The sequence below is a fragment of the Pholis gunnellus genome (assembly GCF_910591455.1).
Source record: "Pholis gunnellus genome assembly, chromosome: 15".
In the NCBI taxonomy this organism is placed as follows: domain Eukaryota; kingdom Metazoa; phylum Chordata; class Actinopteri; order Perciformes; family Pholidae; genus Pholis; species Pholis gunnellus.
The window spans coordinates 13,045,516-13,068,677 of NC_136542.1; the positions used below are offsets into that span (position 1 = coordinate 13,045,516).

At 43.2% G+C, this 23,162-nt stretch overlaps 3 protein-coding genes across 3 annotated transcripts; 1 reads left to right on the plus strand and 2 right to left on the minus strand.

The window, feature by feature from the left end:
• Nucleotides 1-1,047: 1,047 nt before the first annotated feature.
• On the minus strand, nt 1,048-9,597 carry prox2 (prospero homeobox 2; the record flags this gene model as incomplete). Its single annotated transcript, XM_079174700.1, has 5 exons — nt 1,048-1,218; nt 2,796-2,990; nt 4,466-4,567; nt 6,446-8,023; nt 9,493-9,597. 5 exons carry the CDS (start codon nt 9,595-9,597, stop codon nt 1,048-1,050), a joined length of 2,151 nt encoding a protein of 716 aa, XP_079030826.1.
• Nucleotides 9,598-10,354: 757 nt separating this feature from the next.
• On the plus strand, nt 10,355-17,312 carry dlst (dihydrolipoamide S-succinyltransferase). The gene is made up of 15 exons (XM_079174106.1): nt 10,355-10,461; nt 11,352-11,385; nt 11,494-11,533; nt 12,343-12,404; nt 12,517-12,591; nt 12,740-12,795; nt 13,126-13,234; nt 13,336-13,503; nt 13,674-13,759; nt 13,880-13,977; nt 15,273-15,403; nt 15,822-15,895; nt 16,001-16,084; nt 16,201-16,368; nt 16,632-17,312. Exons 1-15 carry the CDS (start codon nt 10,399-10,401, stop codon nt 16,764-16,766), a joined length of 1,383 nt encoding a protein of 460 aa, XP_079030232.1. The 5' UTR covers nt 10,355-10,398; the 3' UTR covers nt 16,767-17,312.
• Nucleotides 17,313-17,873: 561 nt separating this feature from the next.
• rps6kl1 (ribosomal protein S6 kinase-like 1) lies at nt 17,874-22,511 on the minus strand (the record flags this gene model as incomplete). Its single annotated transcript, XM_079174701.1, has 10 exons — nt 17,874-18,234; nt 18,330-18,425; nt 18,547-18,629; nt 18,821-18,910; nt 18,997-20,442; nt 20,557-20,689; nt 21,158-21,205; nt 21,303-21,395; nt 21,919-22,043; nt 22,376-22,511. 10 exons carry the CDS (start codon nt 22,509-22,511, stop codon nt 18,124-18,126), a joined length of 2,361 nt encoding a protein of 786 aa, XP_079030827.1. The 3' UTR covers nt 17,874-18,123.
• Nucleotides 22,512-23,162: the final 651 nt, after the last annotated feature.

Below are 23,162 nucleotides of genomic sequence, written 5' to 3' on the forward strand. Positions count from 1 at the left end.
AAGAAAGAGCCAACGGGTTTGTGGAATTTTGCTTTGGTGGCACAACTGTAATATGAGGTCACCTCGGGCATTAGTCATGAGGAGGGAATGCATTGTGGCTGTTTTTAAGACATGGCAGTTGTCCGCATCCGCACCGGCCACACAATGAATGCAGGCCTTAGAAAGTTGACTTGAATTGGCTTCGGTGAACAATGTGAACAGCATAGTTCGGGGGACATTTAACTGCTGGCTGCTGGACGTGGATTAGAGGCACCTTAGGGGCACGGCAGTGGCTCACAGCATTTTCATAGGGAGCGTTAAACTTTTACAACTAAAAACAAAGCATGTACCTGGTGTGTGTCTTCTCTAAATGCTAAAGAAAACCATAACACACAATTTGTATATTATAATTTAGTGCATCTTTAATTTTAATAATCATCCAGTACAGTGTCTGTGAATGAAATATCTGAAAATGATTGTACTTTACATGACCTTTTATACATGATAATAAAACCCACAACAGTCACTTGCATTATTTCCACATGCACATTCTGGGGAGCTACACATTTACAACATGACTATAGAACACTATGCAACATAAAACAGCAGCACATGTACATGTACACAACACACACACACACCTCTGAAATGAAATGGAATCAAAAGCAAACTAATACTGATAGTAATTGCCAAAAAAACTCTTCCAGTTCAGCTAAATCAGGCTACGCTATAGTTTCATGATAATACATTTTTACACACCTACAAACTCAGTAACTCTCTAAATGTGTTGAGGCAGATTATACAAGTAAACACTTAACCATAGAATAAACCACAGGAGCATTAATGCTTCAGAATAATTGCTTGTTTTGAAAAAGTAGAACATAGAGCATTTTAGAGCTTATTAATATTTAAAATGATGTGCCTGTGTGTGTTTTTACAGATCTACAAAATGATTAATCATCCAACATCTACATATCACCTCACTAAAATGCACTACAAGAAAAGATGAAATAATTCTGGAATTGTTAGTGACTAACTCCAATTCCTTCACTGTTATAATTATCCACTTCAGCCTATAAAGGAAGATGTCTTGAATTCCTCCGGGACGTCACTGTCCAGTTTACAGATCACCTTGTATATGGCCTTTTTCCAAGAGGGGTCAGAATCTTTGGCGGCAGAAATGGCACTGTAAAACTCATGCAAGGTGATCTCAGAAACCTCCAGGAATCTGTCTGGAACCTGTAAAAGAGGGGAAAAAGTGGAAACCCATAAGTTGAATCAATCGAGTTAAAATCATATTCTAATGACGAAAAAAGTGCTTCGTGTGATGCTGTGTTACAGGCATACTGAACAATCTATCTTGAAGACCTGTAGCGCAATTCTTCAAACACTCAAACTGATGAAAGGGAGCTCATGTCTTTGTTCTCTGCACACATACAATAAATGCAATGCTGCAATCATTAGCTTTCATTTTGATGCCTCTTTGATTAGCTAGTCTTGTTTTCTTGAACCTAAACTAACTACTGGTGAGCTTTCTTTACAGGGATTCCACCAAATGCTGTCAGGGCCAGTCAACAAAACATCATTATGAATCCCACCAGGAATATGAAAGATTAAAATATTTTTTCTATAAGATTTGATACGCTTAGTTTTAAGTGTAAAATTGTGATAAAGGGTAACGGCAGTGACCTATAACTACACCGGGGTCCATAAAAACACATCAGATGCAAGGGATGCTGGGAGAAAACCGCCCTGCAGCCCTTGTTTCCCATCCAACTGACCAGTTAACACAACAGCTGTTGGCACAAGTTATTTTTCTTTCCCCCTCATCTCCTGACACAAAAGCATCCCTGGGAAAGGAATGTCTTGGTCCCAAGGTAAAGAAAACGGTCCCATCCCTTTCCCACCAAACGGCCTTCTCCCTCGGAATCCACAGCGTCTTTCTCAGCATTCCGCATCAGTAGCAATCTCAGTCTCGCTCAGGCGTACTGGTCCTCTAATCCTGAGTTGTTTTAGTGGGATTTTGCGGCTTCCTCTTCCCACAGTTTGATAAAGCATCACTCTGGAGTTTAGATAATGGCTGTAAAGGCTGGCCAGCCACAGGTGCAGTGTGACACACAGGTCAGCGCAGCACACGGACATACGTGCTGACAGGAGGACATACTTCAGCAGGTTAGTAACTGCTGTGAAGAATGTGTCCGATGTTTTAAAGGAATAGTTGGACATTTTGTGAAATATGCTCATTCACTATCTGGCAGATTTAGATTGATACCACTCTCTTGTGTCTCTCACTATGCACCTCCAATTAACGGTTTATATTTCATTTGATTTGTCTGTGCAAAAACTGAAGTGTAAAACAAGAATTCAACATGTTTGCAGGCAACTGCTCAGGACTAAAAAGACAATAAATTCCATGTTACTGGAAAGTTTTAGAGGTGCTGGTAGGAGGATGTTGTCACCTTCGGACAGAGCTACACTAGTCGTTTCCCCCTGTTTACAGTCTTTATGCTAAGCTAAGTTTATCAGCTAGTGGCTGTGGCTTCATATTGAACTGACAGTCAACTGACTCAATCTCATCATTCAACTGTCTGTCAGAAGAGAAATAAGTGCCAGTTTCCCAGAAATGTAAATGTTTTGTTTAAAATATAGCATCTAATCTGATGAATGTATTTCCTAATGTAAGATTTGTGGTGGATTAACCCACAATGGATAAAGAATAGAAGTGCAAATATGTTCCTTTAATTTAATTAAACCTTGTTCATCTGTCGCACAGTGTGCATACAGAATGAGACTAGTGACTAGTGAGTGACACTTACGTGGAAGTCATTGGCTTTATTGTAGTGCATGTTCAGTGCCCGGAACAGCTCTGAGTCCCTGCTAACTGTCATGTCTTTGACATCACTGATGCCGTCAACGATGGCCTGGCGGGCAAACTTCTCCATCTGGATGTAGTAGAACTCCCTGAAGTTACTGAACCACTTGATCAGCTGAGAGGTGATGCAGCGGTTGAACTGGAGAGAAAAAACAAACCTATACCATTTATACGTTTGTAGCAGACTGAACACCGGAGCCCCTGCAGAGACAATAATCTGTCCAAATGGATTGTCCTTGAGCAACACAATCAATCCCTGGCAGCTCCAAAAAGTGCTTTTCTGACCTTTGATCTCTCTGTGAAGAAGGGAAATGAAAGCAGGGATCACCCTTTTCGGGATAAATGAAATATGCAATTCTATTTCAGACTTCAATTACAGCAAACCTAAATGTTAAAATATAAATGCTTTTCAATTACAAAGTAAATGGCCGTCTAAGGCTTTGGCATTGGCCCCCCCCCCCCCTTTCCATAATTGACTGAAACCCATCATTTGGTACCTGTAGGGCAAAATGCCACCAAATGGTCTGTCACTCTACGCGACATTAATTGCTCGGAGCTTTTCCCACCAATGTCCGGGGTGAAAAAACATCTGTCAGGGCTCTGTATTTCTAAACTCAGTCTTGACATTAGTCTTGTTATTCTATCTCCTCATCCAGAAAGACAGAAAAAAATGCCTAAGGGCTGGGCAGGCATCAAAGACGCTTCTTCTCTCTGGTGTGGTGGGTGAGAAAGCGGCAGCATAAGGACAGAAGGAAGCTTCCCTCTCATTGACTCGGGCTGATAGGATGGAATCAGACACTGGGATTAGGTGCTCTTTTGTTCAGTGCCACTTCCCACCACAGGATTGTAAGCAAGGAGGAGACGTTCGCAGGGCTGCAGCGACAGCATCCTCCCCCCTGACCCCCGGGGTCAGAGCAGATTGAGAGGCAGGGGCCCGCACTGGTTCAGAGATCCAGGGCCACGATGGAAGGAGAGAAGATAGGAGAGGAGATGGAAGGGAAACTCGAGAGAGAACTGGAGGGGGAGGCAGGAGAGGAGGTATGACTGGGAGTTTGTAACATAAGCAGAAAGGATGTACCGTTCCTATCAGAAAGGACTAAAAAGAAGGAAGCAGAGATAAAAAGGATGAATGAGAAGAGCTAACAACAGGAGACAGATAGGGAGACAAGAGAGAAGACAAAAAGAGGAGATAGAAGAGGAGGCATGACACGAGCCCAAGGCCAAAATACACAGGATGTTGTGTTTAGGGCCAGCTCATCGCCGCCTGGTTGCTGCCGCACAAGTCTAATACCAACTCTCTGTTGACACTCAATAGCAATGCCTTGCCTACAGAGTCCTTTGTCACTCCATTTGCTGACTGGAGTGGCTTTTTTAAAGAGAGAATGCCCCTGTATCTCCCTCTGCCCCCAGGACATACTAGCAGCTCAGTGGCTTTGTTATTTAAACCCTCTGCGTTTTTGTTTCTCTCCTCCGACACACTGCTGATTTTTCCGTCCCAAACACACACTGACAAGTAGATACCGGGGAGTTAAACGCCGGACAAACAATCCTGCAGATCGTTTGACGTGGTAAATAAAAAAGGGAAATTTATTTATATATAAAAAAAGAAATTACCTTGACATCAGGGAAGAAGGTTTTCAGCACATTGGAGCTGGGGTAACGGGTGTAGAAGAACATTAGCTTTGCCTTCTTCAGATGGCTCGGGGTGAGGCCCTCCTGGATGTTCACATTTAAGTTAAGGCAGAAAAAGCTGACAATTAAATAGAACACACAGCATCAAGTCCTGTGCAAAGTGATAGCAGACCAGAGTATTGTGTTGCCTCAATCTTCAGCTAAATTGAATTTCCCTAAAGAACAGCTCGGCATTAACCGGGGAGTCAATAATGACCCTAACATGTGCTTATTGGCAAAACAGAATTACGAATTAGATTAGGGATTTTTAATTAGAGAGCGAAGCACTTCATGCCTGGCAGTTAAGACAGCTTGTTTTGAAATGTTTTGAAAAAGGGAGCTAATTTTCTGATATAATTAAATTGATTTAAAGAAGACATATGTTGCTGTATTATTTTTTCCTCGGAAAAAAAATCCCGCAAAACTTGGAAATTTGGTAAAATCTTACAAAAAAGTAGAAAGTTACAGATATTATGTTTTCTAAATATTTTTTCCGGTTAGTGGCATATTTAGAAAAAATATAAATAAATAGTGTACATTTCAACATATAGTTCCTCTATTGACAATATTAATAAATTCAATACCTTCTCAAGCTTCTCCCTATGGCAATGAAGATGCTCAGGAGCATTTCCTCTGTAGTCCACCACCACGCCTTAGGTCATAATATTTCCTTATCAGGTCACCACGCCATACATTTATTAGGGAAGCCTACCTTTGAAATATGGAAGTTGGGATGAAAGATTGATGTGGTATTGTTCAAAGAGAAGCAGAGCTCTTTGCTCTGTAAAGATAAAGCGAATCCTGAGAGGCACCACATAATATTCCTATCTAATGCGTCGCGACAAGAGAATCAACAACACTGAACTACAGTATTGTGACTATTTTTGGATCATTTACTTTACAAAGACCGATGGTGAAGAAATGATTTATTTCAATTAACTTAGGCGAAGAAGGATGAAATGTATATTATTTGATGTGAATGTCAGCAAACACATACTAAAGAAGAAATCACACATTTTCCCCTTGACTAGAACAACTTATTCCAGAGGGATTTTCTTTGAGGTCCTATGAGGCTAAAAAACTGTTATCTTGCACTCTATTTCAATCATGTACATTCTGACAAAGGTATCCAACAACAAATGCTCAAGACAGGAGCTCAAGTGTTGTGGTTGGGAGGCACTTTTGGTTTCCACCAGCACTCAGATGTGACCTTTTAGATGCACCCCTATCACTCTGATGATAGAGAAATAGATCCTGCACCTTTTCAAGTCTGAAAAAATGACGCTTCCTGAAACAGAAACCGATGCTTTCTCTGCCTTTGAAAAATTGGCTTTTGTTCCTGGCAATTCTTATCAAAGCCTTATATTCCTTTTTATTTGTCTTTTTCTAAACTTAAAGTCATTACTCTGCTCAGATTAAAGAAGACGCTATAATTTTCTATCGGGTTAGCAAGATCAAAGAAAAAATTCTCCTTGAAGTTTGTTACTGGAACTGCCCATGCTGCAATGAACCTCAACCAGCCATTGTTCAAATAGAAGAGCTGAAATATAAGGAGTTTCTATAAAATAATAAATTAAATTAAAGGTAAATATAGCATATATGAGATCTTACCAAACAAACCATGCAGTAACAGGATTAGTGCAGAATAATATGATGTGACATTAAAGATTTTTACTGCAAATTCTGTCTATTTGTGCAAGTCTTTTTTTTTAAATACTTATGAAAATGATTGTATAATAAAATGTAATTATTCTATAATAGATGTTTTGTATTTACACAGTTAAGTCTTTTTTTTTTTTTAAACATGCGTCTATTGTCTACATTTTTTGTCATTAATATCAAACAATATATTTCTAAAATGATGCATCAAAAAAAGGCAAAAGGCAGAGCTTCTCTGCCTCAAACTATTTCTTTTATGTGAAAGGATATGTTGAGTGACATGTAGGGGTTTCGTTCCGCCATGCTCTGCAGTTCACCGCACTCGATCTTGACATGAGGGAGACACAGATTGTCGACCGTCACTGCCCCCAGGGCCGAGGCACGAGGGTGGTGGCCGAGGTGGCTGGACGTCACCTTGGACCTCATGGCGATGGCGTCCCAGGGCAGGTCCACTGAGTCTGGGGAGGTCCTGTCCATTGATGGGGGCATGCAAGGGAGACCCCCAAAGCTGGAATGGGGCCCGTACTTAAGAAGATGCTCTAGGATCTGGCTATCATGCAGAGGGGTGCTGTAATTGAACTGAAACGGTGTCTGGTGCACAGGATAGGGCCGCTTCACAGTCGGGGTGACTGAGCTCAGAGGGGTCACGGCCGGCTTGCGGACCACCAGTGACAGCGCCTCCGTCTGGTCCTGTGGGCTTTGAGCCTCGGAGCTTTCATAATACTCCAAAGAGCGGGGTTTCACTGCAGCCTCCTCGTCCTGGGGCTGTTCCTGGGTGGAGCCGGCCTGCTGGCGCTTCCTGTCTGCACCCACGCTGATCAGCATCTCTGGAGATGAGCACATGCGCTGCTGAGGGGACAGATCCAGCCCTGTGGGGGACACCTTCTTGAACACCCTATCCACACAGTCGTTCACGGCCCTGGAGAGCTCCTGCTTCAGGGTTTCCTGCAGGTTCTGACTTTCTCTCTGGTGTGCCAGGTTACCAACTACTTTCATTCGGCCCTTGCACTCTGCAGTCACTCTGCTATTCTTCCTTTCAAACTCATCTTCAGTGCTTGCGTAGCACGACTCTGGGCTTTCTCCCAGGGCGGCGTGCTCAACAGCGACTTCTGTCTCATCTCTGTCGTTGTGTTCAGGGTCTTCTTGGTTGTAAACTTGAAGGAACTTCTCCTGGAGCTGACGCAGGAGCCTTTGCATGCTGTGGAGCTGCTCTTTCAGCTTGTGACACTCCTCATCCTTGGTGTTGCAGTTGTCACTGCTGCTGCTTCCAGGACTTCTGTTTGCCGGTCCTCCTACACTGTGTTCCTGATGCTGAGGCAACCGCTGCTTACGTTTGTTCTCCTTGTATGCTTCTCTGGCCTCTCTGGTGTCTCTGGCATCTGTGTCAGCCCGCTCACTGTCTCCATGCTGCCTGCTGTTGGGAGAGCCCGCCATGACCCTGATAATGTTCTCCACTCTGGCCCTCTTGGCCTGCAGGTGGTCGGGCACGGGATGCTCCCCCTCCATACCGGCTCCTGTAGAAACGTGAGCGCAGGGAGAGGGAGCTTCCACCGTGCTGTCCTTTGAGGAGACGCTGCACTGGTCCTCCTGACCGGAGTCAGCGGCAGTGGAGCTGGAAAGGTAGAAATGGCTTTCATCTAGTGCCCTCTTGTTGTGGATTGTCTTGCGGAGGAGTTGGGAGATGATGGATCCGTTGGCGTACGAGGCCAGAGGCTCGTCATACATGTTTCTGCGGAAGCAAGGCAACATGACATCAGGTTTGTCGTCCTCTAGGCAGCCTTCACTGGAGTTGTGCATGTTCTCGTCGGGAAGACTGAGGTTCAGGCTCACTGAGAAAACAGACTTTCAGCTACACACGTTGTCAGAGTTATGAAATACAAGAATCTGAAAAGACAGAAAACAGCAACACAGTTAACGTGATAAATAAGAAAAAATGCTCTAGCCCTTTATTGTTCTTAAATCCTGTATGTTTATTTCTTATACTGTTTATTGACTTTTGCAATTTAAACTGACATTTTTTTCATATCTTATCTTTTTTGTCTCTATGCCTGTTGTTGAACAGTGGAATTCAAATAAACAGTTACGATAATAGCATGTAATCTCTCTTTATGCTTGACGTATGTAGCAAAAATAAAGTACATTAATTTCAATAATGATCAGATTAATCTAATACATACAACATTCCCAGGTAATTCTGTCATTTTGTTTAGAAAATCTGAAATGACACTTTATCAAAGAACACGACTTTATTTGCAAGATTCTCAGCTCTTTAAAAAAAAAAGAGAGAGAAAAAAAAGAAATCCTCAATCGTATTCAATAAGGGGGTGCTTTCTTTTGCATCATTTCATTCTGGTATTGTAATAATAGATTACACAAAGAACAAAAATGACAATTGTTATATACCCATGAAAGGTAAATTACAGATTCTGAAAGCAATAGACGACCACGGACAAGAAACGGCTGTGTGTACATTATTTACAGGAAAATGTTTGATGGAAACCCTAAGGAATTATCAAGAGATGAACTTGGTAAAAAAAAAGTAAAAACAATCTGATTCTATGATCGCTGGTTTCATTTCTTTTAAGTGTTTTGTTTTTTTAGAGAATATTTTCACACAATGTGATGCAAGTACCATTGCTGAAGTAATTAAAAATATTTCTGCATATACAAATGGAACCGATGGAGTTGAAAAGACCATATTCAACGTTTTATTTAGTGGATTATATCAGTCCCACTTGTGACTATATTTCTTACTTTAAATTGAATTAAAACCTATCAGTACCAAACTCTTTTTGGAGAATATGTAAAAATATGATCCTACAAAGCAAAGTTTGAGATCATTTAAATGTCCTATTAGTTGTGAACAGTAGGAATAATGTCAATGTGTCCTTTACTCTTTACAGTTTGAACATTCCCTTCAAACATAACAGGCAGCAGACCTACTGGTTATGGATAAATGGTTAATTAGCTGATGTGCACTGCCTGAAGAACAGAAATTTACAATACAGTTTTAAAAATTGAAACTAATTTATAAACTATACATAATCTTTAAAAAAAAATAACTCAATAAACACTTGATAACTTAATAATTAAAAAACTCACCAAACAATAGATTATAGCTGGAGGCTGGAGGCTGTTGTAAAAGCATGCGTGGGAGTGTCAAAAACACCTCTCATGAAAAACCACTAAACCCAAGTGATGAGTTTTGAAGCCGGGTGAGCTGCAGGCATGCACTTATTAGTCACTTCTAAAGGGCTGCAGTTTAACCACGGTTCCCACAGACAGAGTGAGCGGCGGTGACGGGACCTTACCTGTTGCGCCGGGACGTGCTGCCGAGCGGATGGCCTGCGCAGACTGTGAGTTGGGCAGCAGGAGAGGAGAGTCGGAGGCATCAGACAGAGCTGGGGCGTGGCCATGTGAAAGCAGCGAGGTGGACGCACATCACCCACATAATGTCAAGAGGAGGAAAAATGTGACAACGTGTTGGAGTGATAGTCTACTCATTGTGGTTGAAAGGTGGGTTTTAAATAGATTGAAGCCTACTGAATTACCAAAAATAACAATTGCAGAGGCTATTAGGAAATAGGCCAATAATTCTGATTGTCACTTTTAACTGGACAATCTATGCATACATGATGTAGGCCTGCATAAATCAATATGACTAATCTGTTGCGACCCTTAAATCAGTCAATTTGTTTTATTTGTCTCCAAAGGGCAATTTGCGGCGCAGCAGTGAAATAGACACAACATAAACACAAAGAAGACAAGAGTGAAAACTAAAGTAAACACGCTCAATAAGTAAAATTATGGATACAAATGTAAATTGTAAAAAAAAAAAAAATGATAATAATAATCTATCTTTTATACTGTCTGGTGCATATTTGAAGGTAATGACCTAAACATACTCAAAGATTAGTTGTGTCATTTGAAACTTATATTTTATTCTGTTGTTTTCTGTTTATTTAATGTTATCCCTCATGCATTGCCTTCTCGTATATAATATCTGTGCTATTCTATTCTATTCGCTGTAAAGGTGGATGAAGACTTTATTTGGAGATCATTTTTCAGTGGCCACTATTTAAAGTTGTCTAGAGGGATTCAGAGGGGACCCCCCACTCGGAGCACTTGGTTTATCCCACACTACTTCCTCGCTTTTTCCGGCTTATCTCTGTGACCGGAGATCCCTTCCGCTGACAGGCTGCTGTCACACGGCCACCATGTTATCCCATTCCCGGTGTCTCACCAGGAATTTCGGCCGTTCCCTCTCTGCCATCCGCCAGGTAGGCAACCAAGCAAGCCACATGTTGTCCTTGCAATTCGCGAGAGGACTTCCTCGTTGCCTTCGGCTGCGTGCGAAGGATCTGCCGCACTGTGCACAGCTCTGTGAGCGCTAGCATTAGCATTAGCTGGAGGCCACGGCCAAGGACAGTAGGACACTTTCCTTCACAAGTGTTCAAGTTAAAAGCAGTGCCCTCTGTGTGGGTTTGGCCTCACTTTTTGAAGTGCTTGTTAAAAGTGTTTGACCCAAAGCAGAAATTATATTCATGTTCATTTAACGCAAACTTATCCAATAGTTTAGCTGTGAAGAACGTGCTAGCCACACTAAGCTAAATGAACGGGTAGGTAGGCTAGGTGCTGTTAGCTGTCATGTTGAGGTCATATTATGGTTTATGAGGAAAACAAACAACGACCGTTTTAGCGAACTTAATGGAAGTAATATGATAACGTGTTTTTTGTTTCGAGTGTAACTTTCTGCTGCTGCATTAGTAGCAAAGTCAAAGGTCAGTAAAGTTCTTGTTAGTGTCTTCAGTTAGTTGTCAGTCAGATTAACGTTGGATCACTAAGCTTTAATGCAGCTCTGCATGTAACGTTAGCTGATAAAATAACATTTTATGCATTTGCTGGTGCAGTTCTACTGCAAAAGCATAAAATCCACCAGTGTGCGGGGATAAATGTATTGATCATTCATGAGTAAAGGGACCTTTGACCGACAGCACTGACTTATCTCCCTGTGTTTGACTCCACTCATGCACACTCGTGATTGTTATGTATTACCACTGTTAGACATAGTTATTGACCTTGATGTCAATGTTCCAGACATTGAGTTATTTTTCTGCACATTACTTCACATCGAAGACGTTTTGTAATCCTTCACTGTATCTTGTCACAGGGGAATAATGCATTAGCTCGTCGGGCCGCATCAGGTATGTGTCGTCACTGTTCAAGCATGAAGTCTTTAAATCTCACTCTGTGCTGTGGGATCGTCCCGCTGCAAAGAAGTTAACAGGTTGTCCTTGTCAATTTCCTTACAGCTTTATCGGCTAGCCATGCTATCACTTTGAACAGCAATGTGTAAGTACACCCCCTTTGCTGTGTAACCCCAAAGTAAGATCTGTTACTACACATAATTAGTTAGATTGAGTCCACCTGTGTGCAATCCAAGTGTCAAATGATCTCAGTATATGCACACACACCTGTTCTCAACACCGCTAAGCGAGCGGCACCATGAAGACCGAGGAGCTCTCCAAACAGGTCAGTGACAAAGTTCTGCAGAAATACAGGTCAGGGTTGGGTTGTACAAAATCTGAGACTTAACCTCCCACAGCGCACCACTAAATGTGTTATTACAAAAAGAAAATAATAAGACACCCCACAACAAACCTGCTGAGAGAGGGTCACCCACTAAACTCACAGACCAGGCAGTGAGGGCTTTAATCAGAGATGCAACAAAGAGACTAAAGACAGCAAAGATCAGAGTATCTGTCCATGGGACCTCTTTAAGCCGTACCCTCCACAGAGCTGAGAAGAGCTTTATGGTAGAGGGGCCTGAAAAAAGTAATTGCTTAAAGAAAGAAAAAACACCTTTCTTTTGGTGTCCAAATGTGTTTTCTTATTTATTCTTTCCCTTTATGTTGAGGGGCCTTTCCAGTGTGTAATAAGTGATTTAATGGCGCTCCGTTGGATGTTTAAAGTTTCATAACCCAACCTTGACCTGTGTTTCGGCAGAACTTTGTCCCTGACCCCTTTGGTTCCACACACACGAGCCAAATCTGAATCAGTCATGTTTGTGGACTCTTGGGTGATAAATTGAGTTCATTTGGGGATTTGTATTATTTGTCTGATTCGCTATTTTTTCTTTATTGATTTTTTTTTTGCTTCAGAAAATCTGATCCCCGGTCCAGCGTCTTCCAAATCCAGTACTTCAGGACGTCTGTAGCCCACAGTATGTTTCAGCCTGCGTGCCTTTCATTTTTGCACTTATCTGAATATGAAGCACGACCACCCATGTGTGGATTGAAGAAATCCACATTATTTGACTTAACTTTGTTCTCCAGGAGATGAAGTCGTCACAGTCAACACCCCGGCGTTTGCAGAATCTGTATCAGAGGGGGACGTGAGGTGGGAGAAAGGTAACTCGTTATGCTAATTACCATGAGCTGCTTCTCTTCTGACCCTGTAAAGGATAAGTGGTTACAGATGATGCCAAATCACAACCAAACTTAACAAAGAGGGAGTCAGTTTGCACTCGGATGCTAATGTATAGCTTTCTACTTACAGCTGTTGGAGACACCGTCAAGGAGGATGAGGTGGTGTGCGAAATTGAGACTGATAAGGTAATACTCAGTAAATGTCATGCAAAGTCACCATGTGAAATACCCTGTAAAAATGTATATTTGTTTGTACATGTGGAACAGACAGAAAAAGGGCAAATCATTACTGAAGTGTCATTTTTTTTTACTGATTGTTAATCTTTTTATTATAATTTGATAATTTCTAAAACTGTAACAAAGACATTGAACTTGTGCTGATATTGAGTTTACACTTAAATCAATGCATGCAGTCATTGTTTAGGCACATTTTAGAAAATATATACGAGCACTATTTACATTTCTTTTTTTTTAACATGTATTTATTTTGACCCTGTTTCTTGTTCCTCCCGTTAGACGTCGGTGCAGGTTCCCGCTCCTGCTGCTGGGGTGATCGAGGAGCTTTTGGTCCCCGACGGAGGGAAGGTCGAGGGAGGAACTGCGCTCTTTAAGCTTCGAAAAGGAGGTCTCAAATATTGTATTTTTACCATATTGATACAAAGTAGTAATATTAAGATAATACTCTAAAGTCCGTCACGTCCTCACTGTTCACCTCCGTGTCTTTAGCTGGTGCTCCCAAAGCTGCAGAAGCTCCAAAAGCCGAGGCCCCGGCCGCTGCCGCCCCTCCACCACCTGCTGCTGCTCCCCCTCCTCCCCCCTCAGCTGTGGGCCCCATTCCCACCACTATGCCCCCTGTGCCACCTGTGCCAGCACATGCTATGGACACCAAACCAGGTTAGTCGTCATGAGACAGACGGTCTATGTCATGTGAGAAGTGTTTTGCGTGACATCTGTGCTCTTGACCTCCAGCTTACGTGATTAATCATCGTAGGCCGAGGCTTTCACCAGCCCCACTGAACTGCAGTCTAGAGATGCTAACGGCTTCTTTTATGTCTTTCTCATAGTTTCCGCCATCAAGCCCACCGCCGCTCCAGCCGCACCAGCGGCTCAAGCTGAGGGAGGGGCTAAAGGAGCCAGGACCGAGAGCAGGGTAGAGCGCAAACATCACCACGACCACCTAAAATAACATTGAAGAGTGTCTGACGACTTTTAGATTTCTTTGATTTGGGAGCTGTTTACTGAATCTGACAATTCTTGTCTTTCGTTTTAGGTTAAGATGAACCGCATGAGGCTTAGAATTGCCCAGAGACTGAAGGAAGCCCAAAACACCTGCGCTATGTTGACTACGTTTAATGAGGTCGACATGAGGTAGGAAATTCAGAATTAGTTGACCTACATTATTAAGCCCTCAATGCTATTTTAGATGTGAAATGTGCTCCGCTGCATCAACACATACAAAGTGAAGGAAAAAAAGACGGGGCCTTATAGAGTGTAGGGGTCCAAATGTGTTTAAATACCACTGAACGTGTTTTGTAAGCAGTAAACATGCTGTATGTTAAAGGCCTGAGCAACACTTGCACAAATGGTTATGGATTGGAAACTGCCAAAGAGGAAAAGCTTTCTGAAACCAGATATCCTCTTAAACACTGGAATGTAAATATTTGGTCGTAATGCCATCTAAAACGAAGATAAGAATTGTTAAAACGGGTTTTATTAATTTACAAGGAAATGTTATTGTCTGCACTTGCCCCCTGTGCTGAAGAGGACACTTTGAGGATTTCTTTTCCCCGCAAATGTGTGGTGTCGGCTTTCGGCTATTCAGGGTTTTCTATGTATCCTAATTAGATTGACATTGACGGTCTGGAGGAAGACTTCCCATGCTCGGGCTCATCTGGAGCCGAAGGAGCTAGTCAGAGCAGGAGGCTGGAGCATCTGTAGGGGCCCACAGAGACCTGCGCTCTGAGTGGAAGAGCGGCCTCAACCGATATGGGCTTTTATGACAGCCCAATAAGATTTACAGGCTCTAGAAAGTGAAGATTTTTATCGCTTCTTCTCTCCTTTCTCGGAGAGTCTGTGTCTTGGGAGGGGCTAATTATGTTAGCGGAGAAACCCTAGAGCTCCAACAGGGTTAGAGACAGGAAAACAAACAATTAAAAAGAGAGATACACGAGAAAAATGAGCAACGATGAAACGATTAGAGGGCCAATTTCAATAGCTTTAATTCAGCACGATCTGTAACCGCATTCTTTTATAGCCGTAAAAAGGCTTACTGCTGTTTTTTTCTTTTGTGACCTGTATCTTTCATAACATGGTTACAATATATGAAAAACTATTTTCATGAAGTTAATAAATAACATAAATGTTTTTCAATGATTATTCATGAAAACATTTGTTTGACAAAGCGGTAGTCTCACATTATTGGCCTATTGCATTTCAGTGATTCACCGGATTTACAGACAAAGTCGTTCTTTAATAATTACTCCAATAAGCACCTCTACACCTCCCATGTTTTGTATGAATGTGTATTACAATCCCCAAATCTTGCTCGTCTTTTAGCCCCACTCATTTTCTTTTTCAAAATGTCCTTCATTTTCATAGGATACTGAACTTTGAAGGTAGTTAACATTGATCTCTGCATTTTTTTTTCTTCTATTTCCTTGCAGCAACATCACAGAGATGAGGAAGACGTACAAAGATGCCTACCTCAAAAAGCACAACATCAAGCTGGGCTTTATGTCTGCGTTTGTGAAGGCTGCTGCCCACGCTCTGGCTGACCAACCTGCTGTCAACGCCGGTACAGACCCCGACCGGCTGAGAAGCGCCACTTTGTGGTGCCAGTTTGAAACCAGTGCTTGTTTGTCTTTTGCACGCATGGGTACAAGTCACTGCAAGAGTCTGCGGTGCAGTGAAGACAAGGATTTAAGTTTCAGTACATTTCACTGCCAAACCTCAAAACCAACACACTTATTTACTGCCTTTAGACCACCCTGGCCTATTTAGATCGACCACACTGAAGAACAAATCGCTGGCTTTTTACAAATCTAAAATGCTCTGTGGGTTTCATCTTCCACAGCTATTTGCTTGCACCTGGCAGTAAAATGGCACATGTGAAAATGAAATTAATCTTAGTTGGCACCGTGGTGAAGATTTACAGTTTTAACCTGTTTACATGTTTCTTCCGTGTTCAATGTTTACACTCTTTGTGTTTTCAGTAATTGACGACACGACCAAAGAGATTGTGTACAGGGACTACGTGGACATCAGTGTGGCTGTGGCAACGCCGAAGGTGAGACGAGTGCATTATGTCGTAATGCTAAACATAAAGTGCTTCATAGCCCACTTGTCTCTAATGTGAAGGGCAGAGCATTCAGTCCGATAACTTCTCTCTCAGGGTCTGGTGGTTCCTGTAATCCGAAGCGTAGAGGGAATGAATTTTACTGATATTGAGAAGGCCATCAGTTTGTTGGGAGAAAAGGTAATACTTCATAGTGCATATTATGACACATTTAGAGTCGTGTTTGTAGTTCATTCTTCCTTTCTTTGCTGTTATCTGGAGATTTCCCTCATTCTGTGATCGATGTGTGTCCGTAGGCCCGTAAGAACGAGCTGGCTGTTGAGGACATGGACGGAGGAACTTTCACCATCAGTAACGGCGGCGTGTTTGGGTCCATGTTCGGCACGCCTATAATCAATCCACCACAGTCTGCTATTTTAGGCATGCATGGCATCTTTGACAGGCCCGTGGCAATCGGTGGCAAGGTTTGTGTGCTCGATATTAAACATGCAAATGCACAAAATAATATCTTGTATTTAGCAATGGAGTGGTCCCACATGGAAAATGAATGGAGTAACCTCAGTAGATCAAAAGAATAATTTAATTAATACATTTGCTGTTTTTAATTCTAAAAAGGGTTAAATCTCTGTCATACATTACAGCTCTGTTTGACAATTAATTATGAAGTATTCAGTCGTGTGTGTGTGCTTCTGATCTTGTGTGCATTGACTCATTTTCTCTCGTTTAGGTGGAGATCCGTCCCATGATGTACGTCGCCCTGACGTACGACCATCGTCTGATCGACGGGAGAGAGGCCGTCCTTTTCCTGCGCAAGATCAAGTCTGTGGTGGAGGACCCCAGGGTGCTGCTCCTTGACATGTGAACCCTTGTGCACTCCAGGCCCAAACAAACCAGCCCACACAAACGGGGGGCTGCACCCACCCAATGAAGATGTAACTGCAGTTGATGTATTGTTGTAATGGTTAACTAGAAAAAAAAGATTTTTGGAGAACGGTTGAGTTATTCATTGGACACTTGTAAGGCTGGCAGTGATAACAGGGTCGGTGCTGCTGTGGGAACGTGTTGGTGTCTGTGGTGCTGGTCTCTAGATCAAAAATATATATATATTCTATTACTTATATGCACCATGTGTCATTTTCTACAATCTCAACTTATTGTGAGAAGAATGACCAATATGAAGGTAAACTGCGTAGTATCATTTCATTATTTTGGTTGAGAGAAGAACAATGAACACATGTTGGGCCAGAAACCAAGAAACACTGTTCTAAAATGTCCAAAGTGAAGAAAATCTTTTGAGGATTTATTCCGCCTGTTTCACAAAAAAATGAGGACAATTCTCTCCATGCTGTGTAAGAAAGACTATTTAAGAAAAAAGAAAGTTTTAAACAATAAAACTTGCAATACTGGACTATAGCTTCTGTGTTGGATTGTTTGTGTGCTTTCATATTGACAGTGTAGCACAGATCGTTCATCCACTTATACTGCACAGATGGGCGACGGATTAAAATAACCACCATTAAGTTGGTTAACGCTGACTAAGTTGTTGGTGGGTGATGTGCACTGCTTCTCATGCAGTACACCTTGAATGGAAGCATTTATTTAGTTTCTCATTTATTCAGGGTTTCCTTTAACTTGTCTGTAAGTGGGTTGTGGAATATTGTTTAATAACTAATAAGATTGAAAAAATCTTATACCTTTTAAATAAAAGTCCTACGCTACAGAGATGAACTTAAAATGGTCTTTGTGTTTCAGTCCTTGCTTAGTCTATTGACCAATTGCACACAAAGGGTGAATACAATGCCAGGGATAGAGAAGAGTTAACAATTTATTGCCTGATTTTCTTTTTTTACAGTATTTAATGTTGGACAGTCCAAACATTTGTAATTGTCAGAATTTACTCTTAATATGGAGTCAGTTTTCATGCATGGTGACAATATGCATGGATATTATAAAATTGAAATATACCAAAATAGCATCAAAGGTACCTTTTTTAAATTGCAATCATGAGTCTCGGAAGCAAAGAAATAAATTAATTTCATGTTTTGGAAGCGACATGGTCCACCTGTAATGTTCATGTTTCAGTTTTTGTCATTTTTTCTTTGGGGAAACAAAGGGAACGAGGATCCGCTGCTGCGTCCATTCTGGCCACACGAGGAGTCAGTGTTCAACTCCTACTCCGATGCAGAACAGAGGGATCAGAGGTGAAGCAGCTGCACCTGCTAGCAGCTCAAAGCTTTCCACGAGACACTGCTGAAGAAGGGGTGACACTTGATGTCACTCACGCCTCCGCCTCCAGAGCCCAAGCGATAGCCGGCATCAAACTGAAGCAACTGTGAAGGGATGCACAATGGAGAGTGTAAGATTAAATCAGTCTGTGTGTGTTGCAATTGAGCATAATATTTAGAACAGAAGCCTCAAATCTAACCTCCGTTAGCAGAGACGCAGCTGCCGCGCTCAGGTGGTTGGGGATGATCAGCTGGGTGTGAGAATGGATTCCTGCTGGGTGGAGCTGCCACAGTGGCTGGAGGCACAGTGGACAGAGTGTGTGAGACAAACCTTGACCCGATGCCACAGTTTGCAGGAATGGTGCAAAATGACAAAGTTGCAGAATTAACTCTGTAGGTCTACGAGCCTTCACTTACCATTCCTGTTAAGAGTTCGAACAACAAAGCCCCAAGGCTCCACCAATCACAAGCCTCCGTAACCCTGGACACACCACCGATTTCTGTCAGCATACAACGAGCTGAGTTTAGTTGTGTTTAAACGGAACATTTCTCGTCTCCATATTCCCATGCAATGCGCAGAACTCGACCTCTTCTTCAGTGTAAAGTGGCCTCGACTTAATCTTGCCACTAGGTGGCAGATTACACCAGGGAACAAGCACTGGTTTCAATTTACAGTAATGCATATGTTTACCTGGAGCGCAGTACATCTGTTCCATGGCTTTGGAGCTGATCTCTGACTGAATCTCACTCCACTGTCCGAAAAAGGTCAGACACACCTTTCCTGTGAAAACATTGCATTTTGATCAAAAATCTAAAGTACTGCAGTTTCCCCACATGCAATCCTTCACAGGTATTTGATGAACTCACCGTTGCTAGTGAGCAGAACGTTTCTAGGGTTGAGGTCCCGACACAGGATGCCTTGCTGATGTAGACTCTCCAGGGCCAGCAGAATCTGAGCCCCCCAGACGCGCACCTCTGCCTCTGGAAGACCCCAGCAGGTTGGCTTGGCCTTACCTGTAGACCTGGAGGACTTCATGGGGAACCGAGGCAGGTGGCACCAGCCATCCACCTCTATGATCTGGTCTTCCACCTGCCCCTCCGATCCTTCTGACTTAAGGAAATCATCCACAGCCTCATCCCCCCTGTGGAACGAGGCTCCAGTAGGGCTAGAGGAGAGCCAGCCCACAAACGACCGCTCTTTTCCCGATGCCACCTGCTCTCCAGGACACAGCAATTCGCAGGCCTCCTCTACACCATCCCTTGTCTCGCTGGAACGTGTTTCCCCTTTGTACTTCAACCCTGAGAGGGCCAAGGGGATCCCTGAAAATGCCCCCTGTTTCCCTGCAATGCTGTGGCAGAGGGAAGCGGAGAAAGGGCCGGAGCTGTCTGAGTCGTCTGAAAATACCGCTCTGTCCGTGCTCCTGATGACTACCATGCCGTTTGTCTCCTCTGTGGTGGGACTGCTGCCGTCTCTCTTTGAGTCCGTCACCACATCCGCAGAGTTTCCCGTCAAAACAGATCCTAGGTGTGAGCCATTGGTATCCCATGATGCCCGGCCACGCATCTGGGTTTGGCAATGGAGAGGAAGATGCAAAATGGCCGGGGATGAACTCAAACCATTGGTTTCAGTGGTTGGTGATCCCGCTTTTGCAAATGAGGTCTGATTTGTATGAGCTGGTGTTTGTCCTAGTGTGCTATTGAAACGACTTCCGGTCACTGCATAGGGGTTCATTTGTACACAGTTATGTACTGGATCTGCCACTTTCCAAGCTACTTCAAACTCAGAGCTGCACTCTGTCAGTCCCAACGCAGCTTTATTTTTATGGAGCTCTGACATGACATCGAGAGCTTGACTGACGCGAGAGCAAGAGAGAGGAAGAGCGGGTTGTTCCTGAGTTACGCTGGAGTGCAAACACAAACTAGGAGCTGGTGGATGGATGCGGGCGTTGGCCTGTGTCCTCGCCGGGCCTGCATTCAGAGTTAGCCGATCGAGCTTGGTGTAAAATGATGCCGCGGAACGTGTGTTCTGCAGACAACCCGTCTCCTCGATGTAGGAGTGAGTCCCGCAGCTCTCCAGTCGCTGCTGAGTCTCATCCCATGAGGTGGGGAAGTCGGCGTCTGGACTCTCGTCGCTTGATTTCTCAGGAGTCACTCCTGTGCTCCCTCTGCTGTTGTGCTGGTAGTCTGTGCTGATTGTGGGTGAGGTGTAGCTGGTCTTCAGCTTGACGCTGGGTTGGCCAGACATGAAGCACTCCGGGTGTTCCTTGGCCTTCTCGTTCCTCAGTTTGTGCAGCTTGGAGAAGAGCCTCCCACCTAGTATAATAGGGGAAGAAACGCTAGATCAGACGTTGGAGCAAATTCACTTCTTAAAATCTGCCAAACATTGTCCCAACAGCACTGAGGACAGAGCAGTTGTCAACAGCTCACCTTTGACATGCTCAAGATGCAGGTACACGGCATCCTCGCTGACGTAATATCTCAGCAGCTTAACCATGTATGGCACCCCCTGAGGAATGATGGTTGGCTGATCCCTGCTCTCCCAGCTCGACTTGACCAGACTCTGCAAGAACATACACACACACGCACATAATGAACGATGTTTTTAAAAAATGCATGTATTAATGTGAAGAAAACAGGGTACTTAATCAATTTTCTTTTCAATTAAAAAAAAAAGCCTGGATTGCCCCTTTAGAGTTTTCTGTTACCATGTCTCTCCGGTCACTGAAATTGGAGGTGCACTTGTACCGGCTAAAAGGGTGAGAGCTTTCAAGCAGATCAATGCTGGATAATACTCAGGGAGACAGGATGCAGAGAGCTCCCGTCAACCGGCCTGCCACAGTATATAAGCACTGGCTTTCTGCCCGGCAACAACCCCCGAAACGTCTCAGATTTCAGTGGATAGGCTATATGTAGACATATGGACTATGTCTTTCATTTAAATGTGTTATAACACAGAGGAAAGCACAATCATTGTTCTTCTCTGGACTGCATGTAGTACTATACCCGTGGAAGGAAGCTGAACACTCACCTTAACAACAAATGTCTCCTTGTTGACCATACTTTGGACAATCAGGACCTTTTGGAATTAAAACATAGTACAACATCAATGGGTGTCGACACACAAAGCCAACACTGATATAGAAACACAGAGGTAGTTAGTGTTACAGTCTTACCTTATCAGTCACTCCCACCACCTTACACATCTCCAGATCCTCCACAGGTGAACTCAAGTGTCTGATTGGACGGAATCTCAGGCTGCTGTAACCCTGGTGATGAAAGCCACACAGGATGTCAGCTACAGAACAATGAAGCACAAAGCGAACAAGACCTCTTTGTTTCCACAGCGTCTGAGATGAATAAGTCTTGGTGTCAGACAGAAAGGCACCGAATGTTTCATCTAATGTAAGAAGCAATAGAAGACGTGCTCTTTTGTGTTCATCAACTGTGTGACTGTGGCCAAGTGGAGAGCAGGGGATCGGCGGTTCGATCCCAGCTCCGCTAGTCGCATGTCGATGTGTCCTTGAGCAAGACACTTAACCCCAAAATTACTCCCGTAGCTGTACCTACGGTGTATGAATGTGATAGAATCTGAATTGTAAGTCGCTTTGGATAAACGTACTGTAATGTAATGTAATCAACTCTCAAAGAGTACAAGCTAGGAATGCTTATTTATCCAGTATCAGACTTATGTGAACAATAATAAGTACATTCATCGTACATTCAGAGCAAATGCGTGACAATAAGATTTACTTTTTGTAAATGGTAGTAAAGGTAGATATATTGTCTTACCCCTAAATGAGAGCTCCCCTTCCCCAGGTTGTCCTGCAGATGAGTTATGAAGATTTCTTCAGCTCTCTTCAGATACTGGGTTGTCTTCCTCTTCACAGCCTCCCGACGATCCTTGTTTGGATCCACTGTAAAACAGTTAAACTCTATTAGAAAAGAAAAACACTGCAGCTGTGGACATTTCATAAACCTAACAGACAAGACCCTGTCCTGACTAAACCTCAGCCTTTATCTAGGAGAATGATTGGTCACACGCAGCTTAATATTCACACTGTGGGTGGAAATCGTCTGGCCAGCAAGGAAATCTGTGTTTAACCTTTGGTTTGTTACTTCCTGTTTTTTATTCTGAACCACATGTTCCCATCACATGTCTCCTGCAAACACGCCTCTTCAAAATTCCCCATTCACAGCATGACATGCCTTAAATACTTGTGTGAAAGCCCAAATGTTGTCCACTTACGCTGAACCCCGTTCAGCAGCAAGTCCACCCCATTCTTATAGTAACTGAAGGCTGCCTCATAGTCCTCATTGACCTCGCTGTCCAGTGCCATGCGGATCTGCTTGGCCGCCTCCACCAGGTAATCTCTCTTTGCCATTGCTGCCTTGTTGTGGACCAGATGGACCTAAGCACAGCAGAGAAAGTTACACAAGACTGTTGATCCAGCTGGACTTCATTCAGTCCTGGTAGAAAGTCATGGACACGCTGTCTTGTTCAACTAGAAACTGAAACTGACTCTTAAGCTGGGGTAAGTGAATCATTCTGCCGCTTTTACGGAGTGTTCTTGGGACTCACCTTTGCTCCCCTGTCTTAGCAACAACAGGACACATATCTGTTTGTTGTCACTCGGCTCGGCGTGCGTCTGCCCCCAGTGACTCCAAGGCTCAGGTCTTTGAGGCAAAGCATCGTCATCTGAGCGGGTGGAAACAAAGAGTTAACCTCCAGCACAGGAAGTGAGTACAAGCTGCCTACTATTTCTGATGAATGGAAAGAAGCAGAGTTGCAAACGTCCAAGATGACAGGGAGGTGACTCAGAGCAGTGAGGCGCATTGCCGTGTGTCTCAGGTAAATTGTGTATCACTAGAGGATGGTGGAAACCTAAAGATTACACCTGTGAGGACATCCAAATCTTACTGTATAATCCCACAAATACATGCTACACTGTAGACACACGGATGTGGTCAAAGACATCAACCCACACACTTATAATCACATGAAGGGAATTATTTCCAAGGGGCAAATACATTCT